The sequence below is a fragment of the Astatotilapia calliptera genome, chromosome 10 (assembly GCF_964374335.1).
Source record: "Astatotilapia calliptera chromosome 10, fAstCal68.1, whole genome shotgun sequence".
NCBI classification, from domain to species: Eukaryota; Metazoa; Chordata; class Actinopteri; order Cichliformes; family Cichlidae; genus Astatotilapia; species Astatotilapia calliptera.
In genome coordinates, this window is record NC_137431.1 from 27,927,702 (window position 1) to 27,951,860 (window position 24,159).

The following is a 24,159-nucleotide window of genomic DNA, read 5'->3' on the forward strand; positions in this document are numbered from 1 at the left end:
AGCATGTATTCTTAGCTCCGTTCCGTTTTAAAGAAAATAACCCAGTATGAAGCAATTCTCGTATGAAGACGAGAGGGAAAAAAACAGATATTTAAACTACGTAACTTCCGGTAGAGTGGGCGTGGTTTAAGCTGTCAACTAACCGAAGAACAACAAAAACAACCCAACCGCAGAGGGGGGTTCTGCCAAAGGTGAGTTCTGCACTCTCAAAAATGTACCGTATCAGGTGCCAAATGGAGCACGCGCAGTGACCCGTGTCGCTAAGTTTGGAGGCCCAGGTAGAGAGTTTGATCCAACACTCAAAGAAATGTTTTTACCGATTTGAATTTACAGCCAACGTGTTGCACGCTTTTTGGAGGTAGGCAGTAGTGTCGTTGGCTCGTGCTGTGCTAAAATGTTCAAACACACCAGGTTGCACTGTTACAATCTCAGCTTCCAGTTTATTATCCTTAAGCTAGCGACATCATACAGCTAGGCCTCCGTCTGAGCAGTCAGCCCCCCACCCCACGAAGCGACGCTCGTTATCTGACTGTAACACCGTTTCCCCGGACCCTGTTAAAAATATATCTGTTTAAAATAGCTTCGCGTATCAGCAACTGTGTGCAAGGTTTACAGTAAGACTTTTGACCTTTTTATGACTCTTTGTGGGTTGACGTTCATTTCGGGTAGCATTAATCCATTTCGTTGTTTGTTATTTTCTGAAAAACGTCATCTTTATTGACAGTTTGGTAGCATTGCAGGTTGAACTTCACCGCTGTGAGCAGTAGCGAGCAGCTGATAATGTTTAACTTTTTATACATTACAAAATCTAACTTCCTGCCCATTGTGTACGCCGAACTGAGCAAATGGTGCTGAAGAAACATTTGAAACAAAAAGATTCCAGAAAAAAGTAAAAAATTATAACAGGGGTTTAAAAGTGTGTGTTTAAACTGTATAAAACAATGACCTCAGGTTAGTCATGACATATGTCCATTAGAACTTTTTCATTTCAGTGCATGGCTTCAGGGCTTGGCTGCTCCCCAGTTATACCACATAAACAGTTGTTTTCGTCTCAAGCACCCAACTGTCAGCTTACCTTTCCTTTGTTTGTCACATAAATGCAAGTTTCACCACCTTTGATGTGGTGTCAACTCTGTCTTTCTTTGCATTTTTTTTTTTTCACATATTCTGGCTATTTTACGGCTGCAAGCTTAAAAATAAGTTTTGCCTGCTTATGTTTCTCGTCATTTTCTCACAGCAGGGACCGAGGCATGTGATCTGATGTGGTGTTGAAAACAATCTTTCCTTTGGTCTCTGCTACATCAGAGGTAAGAATCAGGTGGGATCTGTGTAATGAGAAACGATCTATGACAGAAACATCAGACAGAGTCCGGATGAAACACTCAGTCTTTTGACAAACACACTTCAGGTGGGCTCAGTTTAAGATGATCAGACTCCGTTTGTCTGAAACTGATAGGGCTGATCGGGGTTAAAGTGAGGCTGTTGAGTGCAAGGTGGACAGGCAGGGTCGAGAATGTATGTTATTGTGATGTATGATTACCAGTTATTGAGCCTGCCTGGAGGGGTTTTTTGTCTATGGATTCTAAACCAATCCACACATTGAAAAAGCTACATTTTCTCTGGATTGAGTTATACAATTACTCATCAGATTAATCATTTTACAGCAAAAATGGCAACAGAAATTGTAATCATAGCAGAAAATGGGTTTCAGTAGGAACAGGTGGCTTCGCTGACAGCTGTGCACCTGCTCTCCTCAGTGCTGCTGTGCCTCTCACGTTTCAGCTGTCTGTGACTTGTAGGTTATTCTGTGATGTTCGTGGGTTATTTTTAGACCTTTTTTTATTTTTTATCTTTTAACACCTGCACAGAAAAAGGTAAAACATAGACAAGAAGTGTCAGCCAGCAGGAGGAGCAGGACTAAAGTTTGAGGTGGTTAAAGTGGAAGTCAGTGGTAGCACATTTGTGTCCCTTTGTTTAGCACTTTGAATGAAGGACAACCCAACACTATGGGGAAAATGCCATGCACAGGCACTGGTTGGCCATAACAGGATTTGGAGCAATCACAAGTGATTAATCAATGTTCATACCCCGAGTAATCCTTATGTGCTAAATCTACACCATAGGTACGTCATAATTATATACCCTTATGAAACTCTGTTGTAACTACATTTCGGCGTGGTGTCAGCCACTTGTCTACAGGCTCAAGATTCAAGAAATCTAATTTGAGCTTTCGAATCACATGCAATTACAAAGTAGAACTGATTTTTTTTATTCAATATGAGCCGCAATTAGTGATTGATCTGTGAACTTGTCAGTAAAGTGCTTACTGAGGTGGAACAATGACTGTGGAACCACTGCTATCGCCCCCTGGTGACCATTTAAAAGACAGCAGGCTTAAAGCACGTCCACCAAGCATAGGCAATTTTCCCCAAGGGTCCACATGAGAAACTGGGAGTGCTGTGGAAGGCGGCACCAATTAGGTAAACTCAGTATTTAATTTCATCTCTTTCTGAACTTATTGGTGAAACCTTGCACAACATTTTCAGATTCTCATGTGAACTTGTGGAGAAAATTAATTGCCCACCACTGCACATGGCCTTCCTGTTAGCTACAGGCCACTAATACCTATAGGTAAGGGGTGGGGAACTCCCACAGCTGATTTAAATCGCTAAATTACCTCCTCAATATGTCTTGAAGTTCTCCAGAGGCCTGGCAATGAACTAATCATTGGATTCGGGTGTGCTGACCCAGGGTGTTATCTAAAACCTGCAGGACACCAGCCCTTGAGTCCTGTAGTTCCCCCACCCCTGTTATAGGTGATAGAAAGGTGATTTTTTTTTTTTGTGTACAAAATACTTGAAACTCTAAAATGCTTCAGGGAAGCTGCCACTATAGTTCTAATAGTTTTGCTGGTGGAACTAGTTCACCTGGTTCCACTGTTGTCATGTTTCTGAAAATGCTCACTCAATTTGTTTTGCATATGTGGGCTTTGAATGACAAATGTCCAGAGTAGAGAGCGCTTTATGCTTCTCCAGCTTCTTTCACAAATGCAGTTTCAGATGTCAGCTTAGACCTTTCCTGTAGGTAAATTATTTAATCCACATGGTCACTCTGAGCTGTGTATAAGGAGCATTTTCATAGTGCCGAAGATTTTTTGGACAGTCACTGTGAGAGATGAGCTGTACTGTGCTTTGAGTACATTGCACCAAAAGTATGTTTGTTTGTGGAGAATGTCAGCATAGGTGAAAACAGAAGCAGATGCTAACAAATGAAAAGCTTATCCTAATGTTTTTCTTCATTTATACAGGATTTTTATTAACAGCTACAAAATCTGCAAAAAAGTGATAAAAAGAAAAATGGAAACAAATTGAGGGGAAAAAAGAAGAAAATCTGGAAAAGTAGACTCTGGGAGGTGACTGTGCCCATAAAGCACTGTGTGAGATTAGAACTTTAGAATTAGATCACCACGCCTGCTAAACGTACGTCCCATTCTAAATTCCTTAACAGACATCAGCCCCAAAAATCCAACACTGAGAATTCTCTAAACACCACGTTAGACATGCAGGTTACATGCAAATTAAGCAATACAATTTTGACACTTAAAGACCTAAAACTTCAGTAGGGTCACATATGTTTTGGGAGGAAACTTGATTTTCATACACATTGTGATAAACAGTGTAAAATATCTCCAGCTTTATCCTTTAAAAGACATATGTAACAGCTGTCCTGATGTAATTGTCATGTTTCCATAGCATATCTTAAAAGCGTCTTTTTTTTCCCCTTTGGTCTCTTACATGGATACCTGTTCAGGACTTGAGCCATGGAGTCCTCTGATGAAGATGAGGTGCGCACCTTTGTTCAAGTCCTCAGTGAGAAGTATAACCCTGAGAATTTCCCCTATGGCCAAGGCGTAGGAGTGGTTGTTCTGCCCAGGCCTCCAGGATCCCCTGTCAAAGGTGAGAGATGACAGAGCGAGCTATTTCAGGGTTGTGATGATGCCACGTGAGCAGTGTATCACTTGTGATAAGTTCAGCCCGGCATATCTGCCTTTTTATTTGGAGTGTTGAGCTGTGAATGAGGCTCTGAACTGACTCGAGTTTCCTGTTTGCAGATCGCCTCTTCTTGCCCAGCGCACTGGTTCTGAATGACAGTGGAATCAGTAAAGCCGGCGACAGGCAAGACATCGCTGCTTTCTGCGCCCACGTGGTAGAGCTCGACCTGTCCCACAATCAGCTGAATGACTGGGGAGAGGTGGGGGTCTTGGAGTTTTAATTGAACTTAATAAGGTTTTTCATAAAAGCAGAGCCATCTGGCTTTTGTTCAAGACAATTTAGTTGGAGTGCTGTCTGTATGCTACCATGTCAGCAGTTAAAAAGGGCTTAAATGGACACTAGTAAATGCTAGTCATAGGTTTATAAGATTAAGGTCTTTGTTTTGATGGTTATTTTAGTGTAATAAAAAATGAATACAACACATACAGATAAAAAAAATAGAAGTTAATCTCTCTTTATTGTTAGTAAGGATGCAAGCCTGGGATGTCAAACTCCTTTTACATTGTGGGCCACAAACAACCCACTTTGGTCTTGAGCGGGCTGAACCAGTAAAACTTCCCTTTCTGTCAGTAATAAGAAGTTTAACCACACTTTATTACTTTATTACTTTGGCATAGTATGAATGGCTGTGGGGGAGGTGTTTATCAGGAGGAAAAGCTGTAAAACTTAATACAGTTGAAAGTCCAAAAATGTATGCCCTCCTTCTCATTTTCCAAAGCCATCCAGTTGGCCAGTTTGGAGTCTTTGCCGGGCCGATTGTGCCCCCGGACTTTATGTTTGTAAGTTAACTGGAAAGCATGTAGATTTTTAGATGGTTATTCACTGATTCCATCTAGCCTCCATTCATCATCATTCTTTTCTTTTTGTTTGTTTGCATATGTACTGTTAATAATTAAGTTCTTAAGGTTGGGTTGTGCTGCATTGTTATTTAGCCGTGTCTACAACACAAAGGCCTCTTAAAAAAGTTGCACAGCCCTTGTTATCCCCCTCTCACAGTGCTGTTTGTTATTCAGCCGAGTGATACCGTGATGAGGGCTGTAGGCACAGTTCCCTTCTGCTGTGCCAGCTGGAACACCTGGTACCTCTCAGGTTAACTGGAGTACTCATTTATTAATAAGCAGGGTTGGATACATTTTTTTGTATGAACCAATAAATACATACACCACATATTCATTTAATATAATAATCTCTTCTTCTGTCATTCACATGGGTTTAGCATTAAGTATTTTATTTGCCATCTAGAAGCCAAAGAGTGAAAACAAGTCAATGTGAAACTAAACCAGACGCTACTGATGTGGATTAATTATCAGCTTTTTAAACAGAATGAAGGAAAATGTGAACACGGTACAGAAACACTTTAAAAATATGCCTGTTCAAGACTATCTATGGGTTGTATTTAAAGATGGATGACTCGGAACTTACCTAGAATTTAAACCGTTGTATCTCATTATACAGTTTATTTATGTGTACTAGAGTTATCTAGCTAATCAACAAGCTCTGAAAATAATGGTTTTCAAAGTAAAAGTGTTTTGAAAAGTTCTGTAACTTGTTTCTTCTTTTTCTTTGTTCTGTGTCCTGATGCTCCTGGTTTTGCCAGATCGGCACCATCGTTTCCAGCATCCCACACCTGGACTTCCTCAATCTGAGCATGAACCCGCTAAGCGGCGTGCAGCTGGAGCCGAACATGGCAGAGGTTTTTTCCAGGGTCCGACGACTGGTCCTCATTAATACACAAGTCAGCTGGGACACTGTTCACACACTCACGCAGCACACACCAGAGTAAGTGACAAAGCATGGAAAAAGGTTTTATGTTCTTTTATGTGTGGCAATGAGAGAATTTGTATATTTTTGTCTAAGCGTCTGCATATATAGAGATTTACAATGTTTTCAGAGTTCTCTCTGCAGTCCTGTGAAAAACTAAGTACACCCCTACTGCTTCCATGGGAGGTGTGAGAATAAGTAGCAGCCAGTTGCTAATGGGACACATTTAACTCAACAAATGTGAGCACCTCTGAAAAAGCAGACGTTTTGGTAGCCTACTGCTAAGGGGATGTCTGAGCAAATTCACTCCAGACTGAGCAATACTCAGAGAAACTGATAAAAGCCCAACAGCTACATCTCAGACTCTACAGCCCTCAATTAGTGTGTAAAATTGGAAAGTTCGTGACAACACAATTTTTTTTTTTAAACTGAACTTGTTAGTAAGGGTTTCCGGGCTTCTTCACTCTAAAACAAACATGGCAGGAATGTTTAGGTTTGCTGAAGTTGACAAAACTACAACAGAATGACTGAAAAAGAAAACAATGAACATGTTTCAATGACCCAGTCAAAGTCCAGAACTCAACCAAGCTGTTGGGAGATGTGTATTAAAGAATGCCCACAGACCTCAATGTTGTAAAGAAGAGTGTGCCAGTAGTCCTCCAGTGATGTGAGATATGACTCTTAAAAACAATTGCCTCACATAATTGTTGCTAATGTGGCTCTACAAGCTACTGAGTCATAATGAATCACTTAGTTTTTTGTGCCACTCTGACCACTCAGAGTTGCTCAGAACATTAGCGAGCAGATTAGTGATGCGTTCCTCCTTTATCTTGAGCACACAGATGTAGACTCAACAGGAATTCCAGGAAGTTATGCCCCACCTTGCCATGTTTAGGGAGGTTGGGTTGACGCATGAGGAGTAATGGTTGGTTGGTTTAGCCACAAAAGAAGAAATCTTTTCAATTTTCGTCAACAAGCCAGGGCTGTGCCAGTTCCAATCAGCAGGAGCCTCGCTATCATGGCTCTGAATAGGTAGATGTCTTCAACGTCCTCCAATGTGAGTGTTGCCAGGCTCGTTCCACTGAAAGGCTGTCGTGTATCTGCAGCAAATGTTCCGACGATCAGGCTCCCCCGCGCCCAGGTTTCTCGTCGAGAGGGTGTCAGTAGTGTTTAATATAATTCAGTCCAGTTTTATTTGTTGTAAACAGGGTAGAGAACTCAGAACATATGGTGACAATTGGAAACACGATAACAGCTGCCTTATTCTTTTGAAGAATCAAAAGCACCTTAATGCATATTACACAGATTATACAAAGAATCTTTGATGTCCTCAAAAATGCCAGTTTCCTTGCACCTCATCTTCCAGGCTGGAGGAGCTCTTCCTGTGTCTGAACGGCTACAACAGCGTGTCAGAGTCCCAGACGACATGCCCGTCGCTACGCCTGCTGCAGATTACAGATAACCAGCTGCAGGATTGGGCAGAAGTGAGGAAGTTTGGGCTGCTGTACCCCAGTCTGAGCACACTGGTGCTGGCCAATAACAGCGTGGACTCTGTGGGAGACACCAAGGAGACACTGGAGCACCTCTTCCCCAACCTGCGTAGCATCAACCTCAACAATTCAGGTCGGAGTCCTAAAAGTCTTTTAATCTGTCTGTATTCAGTGCAAGGTGTGAACAAATAGCCCTATAACTCATTATGTTTATTATTATTATTATTGTTGTTGTTGTTATTCAGGTCTTAGTAAATGGATCGACATTGAAAGGCTGAATTTCTTTCCCAAACTGGTGGAGGTCAAAGCAAAGGGAATCCCTTTACTGCAGTCTTACAGCACCGAGGAGAGACGTAGCCTCCTTTTAGCACAGTAAGTCTGAAGCTGTGTGCTCGTTTGTTCAGTAACTTCATCATCGAAATACTCATTGAGCACTTTTAACACCCGACTGCTGCACCTGCCCTCAGGCTGCCCTCCGTAATGGTGCTGAACGGGGGTGCCGTGTCTAATGGTGAGAGAGAGGATGCTGAGAGGTTCTTCATCAGATACTACCAGGACTGTCCAGAGCAGGAGCGTCCCGAGAGGTGGAGCATCATCCACACATACATTTTTCACTGCACACATAATCATAATGAATAAGTTTACTCATGGATAATAATAATAATAATTCAAAGCTGCGGCTGACCGCTGACGCTGTAGTAACTAGTAGAAGTGGACGAGGAATAATATGTAGTCTCAAAAAGACACTTTGCATATGCAGTGGTGCTGATGGCCAGCTAAGATGCGTGGGTAGAAGTTGGCGTTAGGCAACTGTGTGAATTGTGAATTTATCGTTAAATAAAATTAGCCATTAGCTTTATTTCTTCTTTTTTACTTTTTGAGGGGTTTCTTTGGATCATTTAAGTTTGTTAACTTAGTGATCTGCATCCTAAAACAAGGTAGAAAATTAACATGTAACTAAATTTCAAAGGCACACACTCTCCAGATGGAAAGGATCATTTGTAGCCAGTGTTTTGAGAAACTGTCCTACTTTGGCAAATCGTCCTACCCATATTATAATTTGACGGCGACTTGTGACTAATACAAACCATAACCATAAGAAATATTCACAATGGGTTAAAAAAATGATGTAAATTTGGGGTTTGTGTTACGCGTATGCGCAGAAACAACAGGTGGGATGGTTTGTGAGGTAGGATAGATTCCCAGAACACCGGTTCTCATTTCGTGGCCATATTTCAGCAACAGGTTTTGTACAAAAAAAGTCTAAAACTCAGAGATATTCAGTTAAACAATCTTCTTCTTTCAGATGTTTTCTTTAGGGGTCATCACCCTCTAACCCTATCCCTAGCGTCCTCCTCTGCATGTGCTTCTTCACTATATCGATGAACTTTCTGTGAGGTCTTCCTCTCTTCCTCCTCCCTGGCAGCTCAATATTTAGCATCATTTGTCCAATGTATCCACTCTCTCTTCTCTCCCAAACTATCTGAGCCTCGCCTCTCTACCTTTATCTCCAAACTGCTGAACTTGAGCTGTCCCTCTGACATCCTTGTTTTTAATCATTTCCATTTTGGTCACTACCAGTGAAAACCTGAGCATCTTCAGCTCGGCCTGCTGTCTTTTTTTCAGTGCTACTGTCTCCAAGCCATACATTATAGCAGCTCTCGGTACCATCTTAAAACCCTGTCCACTCCACCCCTGACTGCACTTTGTTTTCTTGTGCACTGTCTTGCTTTGGATGGTTGAGCCTGGTTCTGCCAGAGGTTTTTTTTCCTCTTAAAAGGGAGTTTTTCCTCCCCACTGTCCCACAAGTGCTTGCTCATAGTGGGTGATATGATTGTTGGGGTTTTCTCTGTATTGTTGTAGGAACTTTACCTTACGATATAAAGCTTCTTGAGTGTTCGACTGTTGTTGTGATTTGGTGCTATATAAATAAAACTGAACTGAATTGAATGTAGCTGAGTTTAAACCATTGCGAAGAAGAATCAGTGTTGGTCAGATTTTACTGAAGTTTTTATCAAAGTCACATTTATCGATTTGCGGGCAGTAACCCTTGAGCGGTGATGGATCGTGAGCCTGATGAGCTACTACAGCACTGACATCTTTTGGCTTGAGAAAATAGCTAACATGATAAATTAAAAAATATATTGTGTAGCATTATGTTGATCAATAAATTGTTGTTGTTTTTTTCAGCTCTAAAATTTACATCAGATTGTTTTCATTGCTTCATTACAACATTCCGATGAGACATTTAGAGTAAAATTCATATTGAAAGTCTTCACTAAATACCTTAAATATGGAGCACAAGGCGCCAGCACTGGCTTTCAATTGGAAAGCTAAGCGGCATTTATGTTTGCATTATATTCATATGGGAACACCTGCTGATTCACAACATTAGCAACCAATCTCCATCCCTGTCCTCAGTTTGGGTCCAGCACACTATATGTTTTTTTTTTTTTGCGGGGGGAGGTTGAAAGCCTTCCTCGGGGGGGCTCGCAGGGGTGAAATAATTCACCAACTGCATTCCACTTAACCTCAGCAGAATGTTGGGGAGGGATTTCTGGAGGAAGGTGTAGTCCCTGACTGGGGGAAACTAACCTTTGGGAGACAATGCCACCACTCTCTCCCTGCTCAATGAGTCCTTTGTGCTGGGAATTCTCTGATTGGGAAAACTGATACACCAGGTAGCAGGTTGTTTTTTTTATGTATACACCTACTCTGTCAACCTGAAGCCTTAATTTGAGAAATTTGATTTGTTTTCTGTCACATGAGCTGTCACAGCACTCCTGGCTATAAATTATTTTATTACCTGTGGCAGAACTTGTTTGTCCATCAGGAGCAGTTAATAGTTATTTTATTTCTATGTCAAACACATTCATCGCCATCTAAAAACTTCATTTTCTTTGTGTTCAGCTTCATCGCTCTGATTTTATTTTTGTCCATCAAGCGTTGCGTTTGCGGTGTTGGTTTGGGAGGGGTTCGGTGTAGGTCCAGGGTCGGGTATAACCGTGACTGTGCATGTGCATGCGGGCGTTATCGGGGTGTCAGACACACTCAGTAGGCAGTGAGCGCACAGCTATCCCCTTTCCTTTCGGATGAGGCTGCGGCCTCGCTACCCCAAGAGATCAGAGCTCTGCAGGTGGGTCACAGCCTCTCAAGTGAACACATCTGACACAGCCTGGCTTTGAGTAACTATAAACGTGTTCTCAAACCATAAACTAGACTAACTGAGATGGATACACCCCAACAATTCCTTGGAAAAAATGGGAAAGGGAAGAAAACAGCACTGGGCAGGAAGGATTAGTGGTGAGAAAGAGTAGAGGCAAGGGTTAAAAAAGAAACCAGAGAGTCGGCGTATCCGGTGAAGTTAGCAGTTAGTGGGTCTAAACAGAGCCACAGTCTCAGGGAAAGACGTGGGAAAATTTACATTTTAACTTTTTGAGGTGCTCATACGTTCAAGTAAATAACTGGAGAAATGTGAGAATGAGTCGATGAAATGCCAAAACAGGAGAGCTCAGCTACATGGTGTCTCTTGGCTTCACAGTCTTGTAATTTCCTCCGCAGGAATCAAAGAATGCCAAAATGACAGTTGGAATGTCGGCTTCTTATCACCTGCAGCATTGTTTGCCCCATTATACCATGCTTACCACCTTAAATGAAGCCTCTTTGGTAAATGGCTTCTCTTAGAATGGCACTTTGTGCACTGTGGCCTTAGTGGAGAATTCCCAGGGTGGACTGCAAGTTTGGCCAGAAAATCCCAGGGCCAGGGCAGCGGCTTTGTGGAGGAGTTTTGGGGAGGGAAGTGAAATTGCTTTGATTGGCCCAGCTGTTACAGTAGCTTTGAAAGCACAGGCCTTTTCTCCTGGATTTTATTTAATCGTTCCTGGGGCCTTATCTCGAACACGCATTCCCCTGAGATGGCTGAGAGCTTTCTCACGGCAAGCAAGTGGCAGACAACTCGGTGTTTCTCTGCCTCTTAAACACTCATAGCTTGTTTCCATAACCCTGAGTTTAAAGTCTTTTTAAAAAAATCTGAAATATCTTAAATATACTTGCTGTTTCTATTTCACACCTGTACTTCATCTAAGAAGGAAAAAAAGAGGATGTATAACCTGTGAGTCTGAAAAGTGAAGCCAGTGTTGAACAGCCTTTTACCTGCATTCTTCATAACAGCCAGCAGAGGGCACAAAGAGAAGTCTTGTCCTATACAAGTCTATAAGAAGATTGCCCTGCTTTTAACTTGATTCGTGACCTCATGAAGCATTTTCACAATGACTTTATCATCTCTGTCTTTAGTTTTAAGTGTTATTTTGTACAGCTTGTTGTTAAATTTCTAGATTTTGATTCCATTTAGAGTAAATCAGTGCTAAAACACAGTGTGATTGTGACATCAGAGGGCAGGGTGGAGCCGTAGACTAGGGGTGGGTTTTAATAATCGATTCATCGATTAAAATCGATTCTGGCTTGAATAAAGTGATATTGATTCATTAAAATCCTGAATCGATTTTTTTTTTTAAATATAAATGTATTTTGCCCAAAATTCCAGAATCTCAGGTGAAACGTCACAAAATTTTGACAACCACCAAACATTTAAAACAGTAAATGAGAGCAGGTACACGGCTTCTGCACAAAGACGTAAACAGAAAACGCATCAGAATCAGTGAGATGTCGCCTTTCTCACCGACGGCACAGACACGGTCGGGGCTGAAAGCTGACAGCTCGCTGATTCTGATCCGCGGGTCCGCGCTTTGTGTTTACGCCCTTTTTGCGCTGATTCTGAAGCTGCAGGTTTTATCTCTCTCCAAACAATATTGACTGAACCATAAACATCGTCATGAATTCACTCTGACTTTTGCTGTTTTGCTTCCACCACACTTCATGCACAGCTCTCTCTCTCTGTATCTCACTCTTTCTCAGTGTACTTCAAGAACAGTTTCCAGTCTATCCCCGAAATCTGTGCTTGTTTGTTACACACAAGACTACTATTATTTAAAGGCTGTCGGCCGCTGTTTTTTTTTTCCTTTTAAAAAACCTAATTTCTGCCGTTCAATAGGATTCTGAACAAATTGAAACTTTTTAAAATTATACAAAATGCAAAACGTTTAGCTGTGTCTCTAATAAAACCAGAGGTAATGTTCATATGTTTATTAATGGTTTTCTTTCGTTTTTAATGTACTGCAGAATATTTTTATAAAATCCGATGCCAGGAAAATCACCTTCATGTTTTTGTGTTTTATCTTCAGCTACTTTGACACAAAGGCATCTGCTGTGATGCTCACACCTTTGATAAAGTCTTGCGAGTGTCAGCTTCCTTTTTATAGATACAAAAATATGTAAATGTACTGATCTGAATTATAATATTTCTGACTGTCTGAGGCAAAATTTCCCAAATTCAAATCGAATTGAATCGAATCGTGGATCGAATTGATTCAGGACCTTGTGAATCGGAATAAATCGATTCTAGAAATCAGTGACGATACCCAGCCCTACCGTAGACCAAGCTGCTCTTTGAATGTCGAAATGAAGCCTACATCCTATCATTAGTACAGGGTGTATGTTATTTACCATAGCAACAATGGGGGGGGGGGGAGGCAAAGAGACACTGTGGTCTACCTTAAAAATGCCATTATGTGTTATCATGATTATTTGGGCAAATATTTTTCCATATATTTGTAGAATAACATGCAGGCATGTCTGACAAACTCATTTTTCAGTTAGTTTTGGCAAATATTCAAAAATTATATGCATATAATGAGCTAGTTAGCGGTTAGCATACCCTGGAAAATCCTCCTTCCTGAAACTTAGAATGGGTGCATTTATAAAAGGGTCTTAATGTTTTATTCAGAATGACCTGAACTGAGTGGATGAATTCAGCAGGAAAGTGTTTCTAGAGGCCAAGCCTGAGGGCTGTTTTCCCATAGACTCTTATAGTACCAGTCTGTTTGCAGTCATAGATATCACTACCTCCTTGCAATTATAAAAAAATAAAGATTTAAGGGGTTTTTCACACCTGCACTGTTTAGGCCGTGTAAATCAAATTCTGGTCTTTTTTTATTTAATTTATAGTCAGAACATAATCTGACCTCCATCCAACCCCAACTACCAGGTGTGCGCTGCTAGTTTGAGATAAATGCCTCCTCGTAGTCAGATGTGCTTTGCATCCTAGGATGCGGCAGAAGACCATACACATGCAGAGAGCTCAAACTGTAGCAGCTAGCTGTGGAATAAACCAAAGGTCCAGAAGACAGCATTTCCCTTCATTGGCCAATAAGCAGAATGCCTGCTCTGCCACGGTTTGTGGTGATGCATTTTTGGTTGACTTGGAGTTTTCTCTCTGTAAAAAGAAACAAAGCCATGAGTAAAAGCCACAAGTTTACAAATTCATCAGCTGATTAAGACTAAAGAAACTAGAGGTGTTAAAACACCCTGAGATACTTTGCAAGGGCCTCACTTTTCAGAGACTATGTAGTCACTGCCATGTCTGAGAAACACCATACTTTGTGTGGTGGATTTCAAGTGTATGTCTTGTAGGAGTTTGTGTGTCTTTGCTGTATGCTGATGTCATTCAGTTGAGCTGATAACAAATAAAAAAATAACACGAGCTCTGCTTTGTTGCAGGTACCGTATCCTCGTGTCCAAATATGGCCACCTGGCTCCACTGGCTGAGGTAGACCTGAGACCCAGCCTCACCATGGTGGTTGTTCGCTGGGGTGACAGGGTGGAGACAGTCAGCCTCCGTCTGGAGCAAACAGTGGGTGACCTAAAAAAACACCTTAAGGGTCTGCTGCAGCTACCCAATGGGATGAGGCTCTTCTACATCGACCGAGAGATGTGTTCAATGTTTGGACCAGAGGAGCTGAAGTGCGGCACCCGGGCCCTGCATTCCTACGGCATTCGAGACGGGGATGAGATCCTGGTAGTGCCCAGGGACAAAAGCCGCTGCAGCTCCTCGGGTCTTTGAGTCGGGAGGTTCTCCACTTCTGGATGACTTGGATTGGAGGAATTGTAGAAATGATAAATTACTGGATATTACGCTTTTGACTTGAACCCTTTTTTTAGATATCAAAAAAAGGGTGGGTGTTTTGGATGGTAAAGAGGTTTGCTGTCTAAAATCTTGATCACATTTATGCAATAGTACATTTGCACATAGTTGTTCGATATTTACAAAGCCTTGAATTCAAGTCGCACATTTCTATGCTTCATGTGCCTTGAGTTACAAGTGCAGTTTACATCTTATTGATGAAGCATAAAAAAAAAGATCAAAAAGTTCTAGGACTGCTCCCTTAATGGCCGAAAAACCATACCTGACTCGAAATTTGGCCGTTCTCCCCTTCAGGGTCTTCCACATGTGCACCTCTGGATAAATATCAGTCTTGTTATGACCACTTCCACTGGTTCTTCTGTTTGCTGGATATCTTTTGCAGTCAAAACAGCAGTCATTCAGCTTGAATTTAATTTCTGAGAAAACAATGGAAATTGCAGGAAGGCAGAGCTGGTAGACTTGAGAGCCATGTGCCATGCATATGTCATATGTGTTTACAATCCAGGTCCTTCCCCTTGAATATTGTCCATCAAGACATTATAGTAGATCTCATGGTCTTTAATAGTGGACTGGCTGACCTTGGAGGATGCCAAGAACGTGTGGGCATCCTCCTCTCTGCTATTTTTACCTGATGTTGAACTTTTAGGCTTGAAAACTGGACTGTTTGTTGAAAAACTGTTTGTTTAAGCAAGTCCAAAGAAAGGCAAGTGCAGGTGATAAGAGCGGGCGCATCCAAAGAAAGCCACCGCGCTAACGTGATCGGGATAGGCACAAGAACACAACCTCGAAGGGGAGTTCAGCCAAATTTATATCTGATGTGTTTTTAGATTTTTAGGGGCTGCAGAACATTAAGATCATACTTTCCTTCATACAACTGTCTTTAATTTTTTTTTAAATTGTTTCCCTTATTATGAATTAAATGCATAAATTGCACACCAATTTTAAAACTAAAATCACCTTATAATTAAAGCATTTGAAGGGTTAAAACAGACCTTCTAATCCCTACTGTTGATATTTCTGCACCAAACTGAGAACGAATTAGTATTTTTAAAGAGCGAATACATTAAAATTAGGAGACAAATATAAATTATACACGATTTCAGATTCAAATTCATTGGATATCAGAAATGCCCTTTCTGAGAATACATTCTGCCACTTTCATTGCACATTGTTCCTCCGTAATGATTACACTTTGATCAGCATTGTCATTTTTCTCCATGTTTCTTTTGTAAAAGATGAATTGATGCCTGTTCGCTATAAACTGGCTGCAGGAGATTTTGTACAGCCTGGGCTAAAATTGTTCCAACCTTTTACGTTCTCCAGAAGCAACCATGACGACAAAAATAAATAAATAATAATAATAATCATACTGCAATGATTGCAACTAATCAGGCTTTAAACGTGGTCTTGATTTTTTTGTAGTGCCAAGGTTTTGTAAATTGGGCACCATCCATATTTGCACTGCATTAAAAAAATTACGTTTTATTTACATTTTCATGATGATGACAGCCTCAAAGCACTGCTCTACTTTTCTAACCATTATTTAAGTGGAGAAGATTTTGTTTTGTTTTGATTTCCTGCAGGAAGAGTTTGTAGATAAGCAGCACATGTAATTCCCTACTTAGACTTTCTCCATGCGATTGTAGTGAAATATCCCGGAATAACCTGCAAGCTGATGCATAAATGCCATGTGTTGGGGGTAACGTGCACGCGCACACCCGCACACACACTCGGATACCTCTCAGTCGAGACGCCCTGGCAGAAAGACGAGACATGTCTGAGGTGAGCTCGGGTCTGGGACAGAGAAAAGAAGGAGTGTTGATGCTCAAGTTACCGCAGGTCTTCTGGCTGTCCTGCGCATGAATGGAGCGCAAGAGCAGCTGAGAAGCGCTGAGGCTCACTCTGTATGGTAACCACACACCAGCTGCTGTGTCACGGACACTTCCGCTGGATTTAAGTTGGAACAGGTTCACCAAACAGCTTCTTGGCCCTCACCGGTCCACCCGAGTCTCTCTCCTTTACATTTCCATCTCACAGACACCCAAACTTTTAGTTTGCGCTGTTTCGCAGGTCCTGGTGTTGTGAGCTTTCAGCAGGAATTTTTCAACCCATCTTATCGCCTGAACATTTATTTTACTTTAGCTGATGAGACTTTGGCTGTTGGTGTCTGCTGTGTTTTACCAGCTGGAGCATTACAGATGTAGTCACTTAAACTATGTGTCATAACAATACTGGTGCATTTTTTTCACGTGTTCGTTGGTAGCAAGTGAAGTTATTTGGAGTTAAGTCATTGTTGCTGTGGTTCTTTCTCTAATTTAGACTCTAATTAGAGCTCCCAGGTCAAAATGCTTCTCTTGAGCGTCCGCAAATAAAGTGTTTTGTTGTGCTTATGCAAGCATGTGAACATGTGCTGGGGTGCACTTGTCCTGCGGCAGGCTCACAGTGCCATCTGGACTGACAGATTTTCTTTGTGTAGTAGATGACTGGAGATCTCTTTGTTTTATTGACTTTTATTAATCTGTATTATGATGAGTGGGCTGTTGAGAAGTGCTGGGATAAGTGTGAGGGGTTTGTTTTGTTTTGTTTGGATCATTGTGAGGTTGGTTTGCACAGTCTCATATGTCTTTGTTTCTTTCAGCATTTCATCATTTGCAAGACGTGTCATTTCAGGGAAACGATGTTGTTTTATGGGCATTTGTAATTTTGACATTTCTAGAATATTAACTGCGCCTGTCACCTTTTTATCTATCCTTCAGTAATACCAAAACAGAGTTTATTTACAGATTTTAAAAAGTTAAAAAAAATTGATGATCTAAAGTTCACTTTGCCTTGTGCTGGTTAGAGTGTGTGGTGTTTAATTTATATTTCGTTTGCTCTCTGTATTGCTTTTCTTCCGTGCACTTTTAATTCTTGTTTGCATTACTGCAATCTTTCTATACCTGTACTGTATAATGGTGCTTTAACTTCTCTTAAATAAAAAAAATAAATACTGATTGTTCCAGCTAATTGCAGTGTTATTTTTTCATAATAATTCTGCAGTAATAGTCAATACCTATAGTGTGTGGGGGGATTTTTTGTGTTTAGTTTTTTGTTTTTATCTAATTCGGGACATTAAATGACCCCACACAACTGTTCATTATCCAGTTCATATGGACACTATAGCAAACATACACAAATCAACTGTAGGAAACATTTCTAGCATGTAAAAATACCACAATGAGGTTATGAATGAGTTCATCTATCACTTTAAGACCCATACAGGGAGACCTCAGTTGATTGGTGGATTCAAACCTTCTTGCTGTGGGTCGATGTGACAGATTCTCTTTTTTTGTTTCGTCATTTATTTGACAATTAAGTCTGTTTTTCCCAGAATGTCCCCATTTTATTTGGCTTTTTTTGTATTTAAATATACTTTATTTTTTTTAAATGTAGAACATGTCTTTATGAAGTTATCAGTTTTTCATTAGGAATTTGACTTTTGGGAGCAACTGGCCTTTTTTTTTAATTATTATTATTATTATTATTATTATTATTATTATTAATTTTATCATGTTTTCCTGTCTAGTGAGTTTAGTTTTTTCTTCTTTAATTTGCCCCTTTTTATATTTTTTGTCATAAATTTGCCCGTTTTGATTTTGAATACTGCTATTATTTCTCATGAACTTGTCGTGGTGTTTTTTTTTGTCATATGTTTGCAAACCTGCACAGCCACTTTATTCTTTTCACTTTCAGTGTACCAAAACGTTGTGATCTGTTACATCTGGACAGCAGACAAATTGTTTGGGTAAGTCTTCTTGTGATGTGTGCTAGCTGTGTGAGCTAATGCTCAAGTCTGTCTTTTAATACCCACTGCCATTTAACTGTCGCTGGTTAGACTAATTGATGAGCCTATATTGCTATTCATTATCTCAAAAGGTAAAAATGGACTTGTCATTCCAACTGTTGCAAAAAGCTACTGGTTAGTATAAAAACTGTCAGATATTCAGATTAGTTTAATAATATGAACCGGCCTCTTTACATGTTGACATTTCACCGTCCTGATTGAAAGACAAGGGATGGAGTGGGCACACTGCTCGTGTTACGAGCTAAAGGGACACGAGATCAGCGTGCACAGCTCTGTTTCTTAATGCTTGGCCCTGGAGAAGATCAGAGGAATCCTGCAGACCTTCTCTTTATCGCTGGAGTGTTTCAGTCGAGCTGCAAAAAGTCCATTCCATACGTGTCAGGCGGTGTTGTGTTTCTGGGGCATTCCCTCTTAATTTCCTCCTCGTCTTTTTCCAACACCATGGCACTAATCCTGTGTAGGATATCTCTGCCAACCATCACTACCCACTCCTCAGCACATTGTCAGCATGAAGAACAACTTGTCAATGGCTGGGATCCAAGGAGGCATTTTGGTCCTGTAGTTAGAAAGCTGTATTTTCTTTTTATTCCCTTCGAGATTATTTTTTTCTTATACTTTTTTTGTCTGCATTTCTCAACTCATTATCTGTACTGACCTTTGGCAGCCATGTTTATTACCACATTTCTTGGTGTCTTAAGATCTTCATAGGGTCACAACTTCAAATGTCTTGAAAATAATTACACGGCAATACCTCACATGAACATAATTAGGGATGAATCCCAGCAACTTCGGTTGTCCCAATAACGTTTCCAGTGTCACCCTAAGGTTAGTATCTCCACGACAACATCATGCTTTGAGCTGCCTTCGTCAAGCCACGGGGTAATTGCTTATAAGAGAAAAGTCTTGATATTAACAGGATAGACTGCAATTATATTTAGTTTATTTAGCTTAATTTTTACAAGTATTCATCCTACTGAATGAATGGAAACCCTTGGCTTTTAGGTAGTTACCTAACAATTGACTGGCTTCTAGCCATACGCTATGAAAGATGGTTGTTTGGTTAGTGTATTTCTGCTATTTCAAACCATTTTCATACACGAGAGATGGAAGGATTTGTCTGAGAAACCATGGGATACTGCATGCTAACATCATAAGTTAGCATACTTTCAATCACATGGTAAAGTATACCCTGCAGAACAAGCAAGCAAGCAACTGGACATCGTATGCAGGATGTCCAGTTGAGGCTCCTAGTGTAGCCTCACTGCTCCATCGTCAGCATGTATGTGAGCGTTTAGGATCCATGGGGTGTTTTGTTCTGTTCTGTCCTGCTTGAGGAACTTAAAACGGCTTACATCAAAAATTGACTCTATACGTTTAGAGACACTCAGTAGCGATCCTGATGCACAATTGTTACAACATCAACATTGTTATTAAAACCTTGTCACGTGAACCGCTGCTTTCAACGCTATTCTTCTCATAATATAGCATAACATACACCCTCCACCCCCACATGCACTTATAAATGTAAAAATATTTAAATATTTATGGCCTTTTAAAATTTTTGTTATCTCTATTTTTTTTATCTTGGTAATTTTAAAACTTCTATTACCTTAGGCTAAGTGAATTGTTTAATCTCGTCAAACAAATTTTATTGTAATGGGAATCAACCAATCAACCCATTGGATATTGAATTCCTGGATAGAATTGAACAGGGATACTGTAAACCAATACAAAGCAATAGTTAGCAAGTTTTCAATCAGTGTTGCATGAACAAATGTCATCTGCAATTTAACTTTGCAGATGCACCATCCTGAGAATATGAACGTACTTGAAGTTGGAAGATTGTTGCAGTGCATCCATCCCACAAAGCACTTTGTTGTGTAAACAGGACCTGGCTGTGCAGTTGGTACTCTGATCTACCCTTGATCTGCCCCATTGCATTATGAAGTGGGGCTAAGGGCAGGAAGGCTAAACAGGGCCTATTGTTTGGTAGGATGAAGGAGTCATTGGGGTAAGAAGGTTTGGGTTACTGGAAGGAGGTCCACCATTGTGAATGGAAAGAAGGGAGAGGAGGGCAGGGCAGAGCCAACTGCTGGGCATAAGGGGTTGAATTAAAGTGGTCCGCACCAAGGATTAGGTGACTGCTAAACAGAGCTCAGTGGGTATCCAGTCCAGGACCTTTTTATGTGAAGGTCAGGCTTGATGGATTCTCCAAAAACTTGTGATGCTAGATACTTTGACCTGTTCCCACACAATGCCCTCCTGATGATAGAAACCTTTGACCTACCTTATGTCTCATAACCAACTTTAAGCAAGAAAAAAAATTATTTTATGCATGTTGGGGATCCTTAGTTGAATTTCTAACCTGGTACTGGGGAACTCTCCAAGAGATTTGATAGGAGCTGCCAAGTGCTTGTCCGCCAACAAACACTTAAAGGAATAGATTAACAGCCCTTGAGTTTGAACAGTGACCAGTCATTCTCAAAGAGGCATGATTGTTGAGTGTGCTGTTGATGGAAAACTCCAAAATATATGCTGACATGAGTAAAAATAGTTCTTCAGATCCACCCATCTTTCTTTTAAGTAGTTTCAGCCAGTGGCATTTAACCTCTCACCATCTCTCACCGTGGTGGGGGTCTGGGTGGGGGTTTCTCAAAAATTAACTGCACTTTTACTTTGTGTTCATCTCTGATTTCACCACCACTCACAGAGATTTTGCGAAGAAGTTGGTGGTCTTACTATAGCATCCAAGTTACTCACATGCTTCACAGTGTAAAACTGTGAATACAGGTTTTTTGTATTAAGCATGCCTCAGTGTGTCAGTACATTCTCATTTTAATCATTTTCTATGTCTTTAGATTAAGTTAAGATGCATGCTCTCCTTCTCTCTCCCCTCTTGCTTAGTGCTGTTGTCTTTATCTATTGTATCTATCAAATCATTAACTCTCTGCACTCCATCAGCACTAACCTCAATGTTTAACTGCTTCTGCAGCTTTGATTTATTATGTATTAGCTGAGTTGGGATCAACCTGCAGTTTCGTTGTGTTTTTTTTTTTTTTTTTTAGTTGATTTGATTTGAGTCGAGCCATTCAGTTAAATTTTATGGCTTGGGTTAAGGTGTTGTTCATCTTTTGGTTGTTTTTTTCCAGTCTTCACCTCTGTAATTTGTGCTTATTTTCTCCAAATTTTGAGTTAATAACTCAAATTTTCGAGTTAGTGCTGCCAATCAGTAATCTGCGTTAATGACATAATTTCCTTGTTACCCGGAAGCTGAAGCCCTCAGGTACAAATGCTACAGCTAAGCTACCGGTATTACATCCAGTCATGAATGCACAGATCGCTGAGTATTTTCAGCGTGGTTTCAAAAATGATGAAATCCTTGTGTTATTAGCTGAATCACATGGCATTACTATCAGCAAACGTACTTGCGAAAGCACCAATTTGTTGCGATCCGGTTTTGAGTGTGCGTTACTCTGCGCCATATGCTTCCAGGTAACAAGAAAGTGACCTCATTCACATAGATTACTGATTGGCAGACCTAACTCAAAATTTCGAGTTATTAACTTGAAATTTGGAGAAAAGTAACTCAAAATTTCAAGTTATGTTTCTCCAAATTTCAAGTTACATTTCTTGAAATTTCGAGTTAATAAGTTGAAATTTCGAGTTAACAAGTCGAAATTTCGAGTTAATAAGTCGAAATTTTAAGAAAATAACTTGAAATTTCGAGTTATGGATACTTGTTTTTTTTTGGTTTTTTTAGTGGCGGAAATGGGCTTCCGTACAGACCTGTATGCTCGCAGTTGGCCCAAATATAACATCCTAATGTGCTCTATGACACAGTTGGCCCCTTTAACAACCATAATTACATAGAGGCCGTGTGACACGACCACCCTCGTATACAAAGGAAAAAGAAGCGTTATCTGTTGTGCGATCACAAGAAATCGGGCCATCTAGGTCTTTCCAACTTCTCCATCTACGACATTTCCCAAAACACAAAACCTTGGTCAGGAAGCTCCCTCAGCCCACTAGGTCACCTGTAACTGCCGACTTTTTTTGTCCCTCTTTGTATGACATTCTCTTTCACAGCTCGCTTAAGAGTATGTGACCATTTACACAACAAGACGTGGGAGGTATAAAAGAAGCCTCCGCAGAGAGTCTCAGTGCTGCTTAATGGGAGCCCGGGGCCTGCCCTCAGTCCTGGAGCCTTTCACACATCTTGCTCCCTGCCTCTCCAGTTACTTCCACTGTCCTCCGGCAACAAAGACCCAACTGACTGCCCTCTCCTTCCCAGACCCTATCAGCGTGGATCCACCTGAGATTTCCCCTCAGTATCTCTCCAGCATCTATGGAAATGAAGTGTCTTGTATAACCCTGTAAATGAGGCTGTACCTAATTAAAAAAGGGGACTACACAGAGTACCCAAAGTGACTGATGTTAATTCTGTAATTCTAGCTACCGCCGAGCTAAAGAGCTAGGTCTCAGACTGTGTGTGTGCTTCTGGTTTTGGTCCATAAACGCCCCCAGAGTGAGACTGTACTCCTTTGGTGAGTCTGTGTGCTCCGGTGCTCTGAGATTTAACTGTACTGAGTGAACTCTGGTAAGGCTCTAACCACGACCGAGTCCTGATCCAAAGACGACCTTCTTTTACACTTTCAGCACAAAAAACAGTCAAAACGAGAGAAACATTTTAAACTGCTGCTTCAGGTGGTGAAGGACACATTATCATTCAACCCCCTTCCAAAAAACCCCCATAAAAGCCACAGTGTTTCCCACCAAATCGTCCACCACAGACACATTTTATCATCAATTGGCACTTTGCTGCTGTTGATGACCGATCCTGCCCAAAGAGGCTTGCATTCATCCCATGAGAGCCTCTCTTTGTACACAACATTCCTCTTCTGTGGTATTTAAAACATGTCTCCAGACAGTAATTCTCTTTTGTTTTTCCACCTCTGACTTCCCCTCTCACCTTCTTGCTCTTCTTACTCTGTTTCCAGTTTCTCCCTCTCTCTCCCGGATTCCTCCGCTGTCCCTCCTCTCAAGTCCCCTCTCCTCCGCACCCACCCCCCGTCCCCAAACACTGATCTCAGATTAACGTGAACACTATCCCAGGTAAAGTTTGCACCTGCTTCTTTAGGCAAAGCTCCTTCCACTGATTCTCACTGATTCCCAGTTTAGGCGAGAACAAAAAAACTCTAGCTCGCTGTTGGTTCTGCCGGTAATTCCTGCGGAGCTGGACGCGGACAAGAAGCGCTCTTCCATCAGGACATCCAGCTGCTCTTCATCACTTCGACTGCCTCTCTGTACTCCCTCCATCACTCCCTGGATGGGATACTGCTCTGTGGAGATTGCCACTAGACTAGTAAGGTGCTAGATGTTCATCTCCTGAAGGCAGGTGAGTCCATTATTTTTGTCCTTCACTCTATTTCAGTATTTTCTGAATTTATAACCCGACTGTGGTTATAACAACAAACCTGTACTGTTTTAAATCAGCATGTTTTCATGCTGCAAATACAGACTATACCTGTATGTCACAGGAGTTATGGGGGGGTGAGTGTAAAAAAATAACACTTTCTATCTAAAATTGTTGGGATCATGTGTTTTCTTCTGGTGATGATTCCAGTATTGGATTCACGTTAAAGGGTTGCAAACTTCATGAGTAAAAATGCCTGTTTTCCCCCTTTGTTTTCCCCCCTAAAACAACCTTAAACTCTCAAATGTAAATCTTGATTTTGACATTACTTTATTTTCCACTTTTGGAACTGAGTACAAAAAAGCCCCCAAAAAACTGTGAGTTACATTTTGATCACTGTTTGATCTTGACAATCATATCTATCTAAAAATCTTTATATTAATCCTCATTGAGTGAATTAACTTCTAATGTTTCTTTAATACAACATGATTGGTCTCTTTTTGAGTGTGACCCCAGAGATAAAGAGATAAACACCCTTTAGTGTTGTGTTCGGGCTGTAT

At 40.9% G+C, this 24,159-nt stretch overlaps 1 protein-coding gene across 4 annotated transcripts; it reads left to right on the forward strand.

Moving 5' to 3' along the window:
* Positions 1–103: 103 nt before the first annotated feature.
* Positions 104–17,348, forward strand: LOC113030256 (tubulin-specific chaperone cofactor E-like protein). Of its 4 annotated transcripts, none has more exons than XM_026181510.2 (9): positions 104–191; positions 1,241–1,307; positions 3,811–3,956; positions 4,112–4,251; positions 5,650–5,831; positions 7,180–7,436; positions 7,549–7,675; positions 7,771–7,887; positions 13,919–17,348. In XM_026181510.2, exons 3-9 carry the CDS (start codon positions 3,821–3,823, stop codon positions 14,259–14,261), a joined length of 1,302 nt encoding a protein of 433 aa, XP_026037295.2. In that variant the 5' UTR covers positions 104–191; positions 1,241–1,307; positions 3,811–3,820; the 3' UTR covers positions 14,262–17,348. The 4 variants fall into 4 exon arrangements, with proteins under 4 accessions (XP_026037295.2, XP_026037292.2, XP_026037294.2 ...); XM_026181507.2 differs by having other exon boundaries at positions 106–191; positions 1,238–1,307; XM_026181509.2 differs by having other exon boundaries at positions 175–358; positions 1,238–1,307.
* Positions 17,349–24,159: the final 6,811 nt, after the last annotated feature.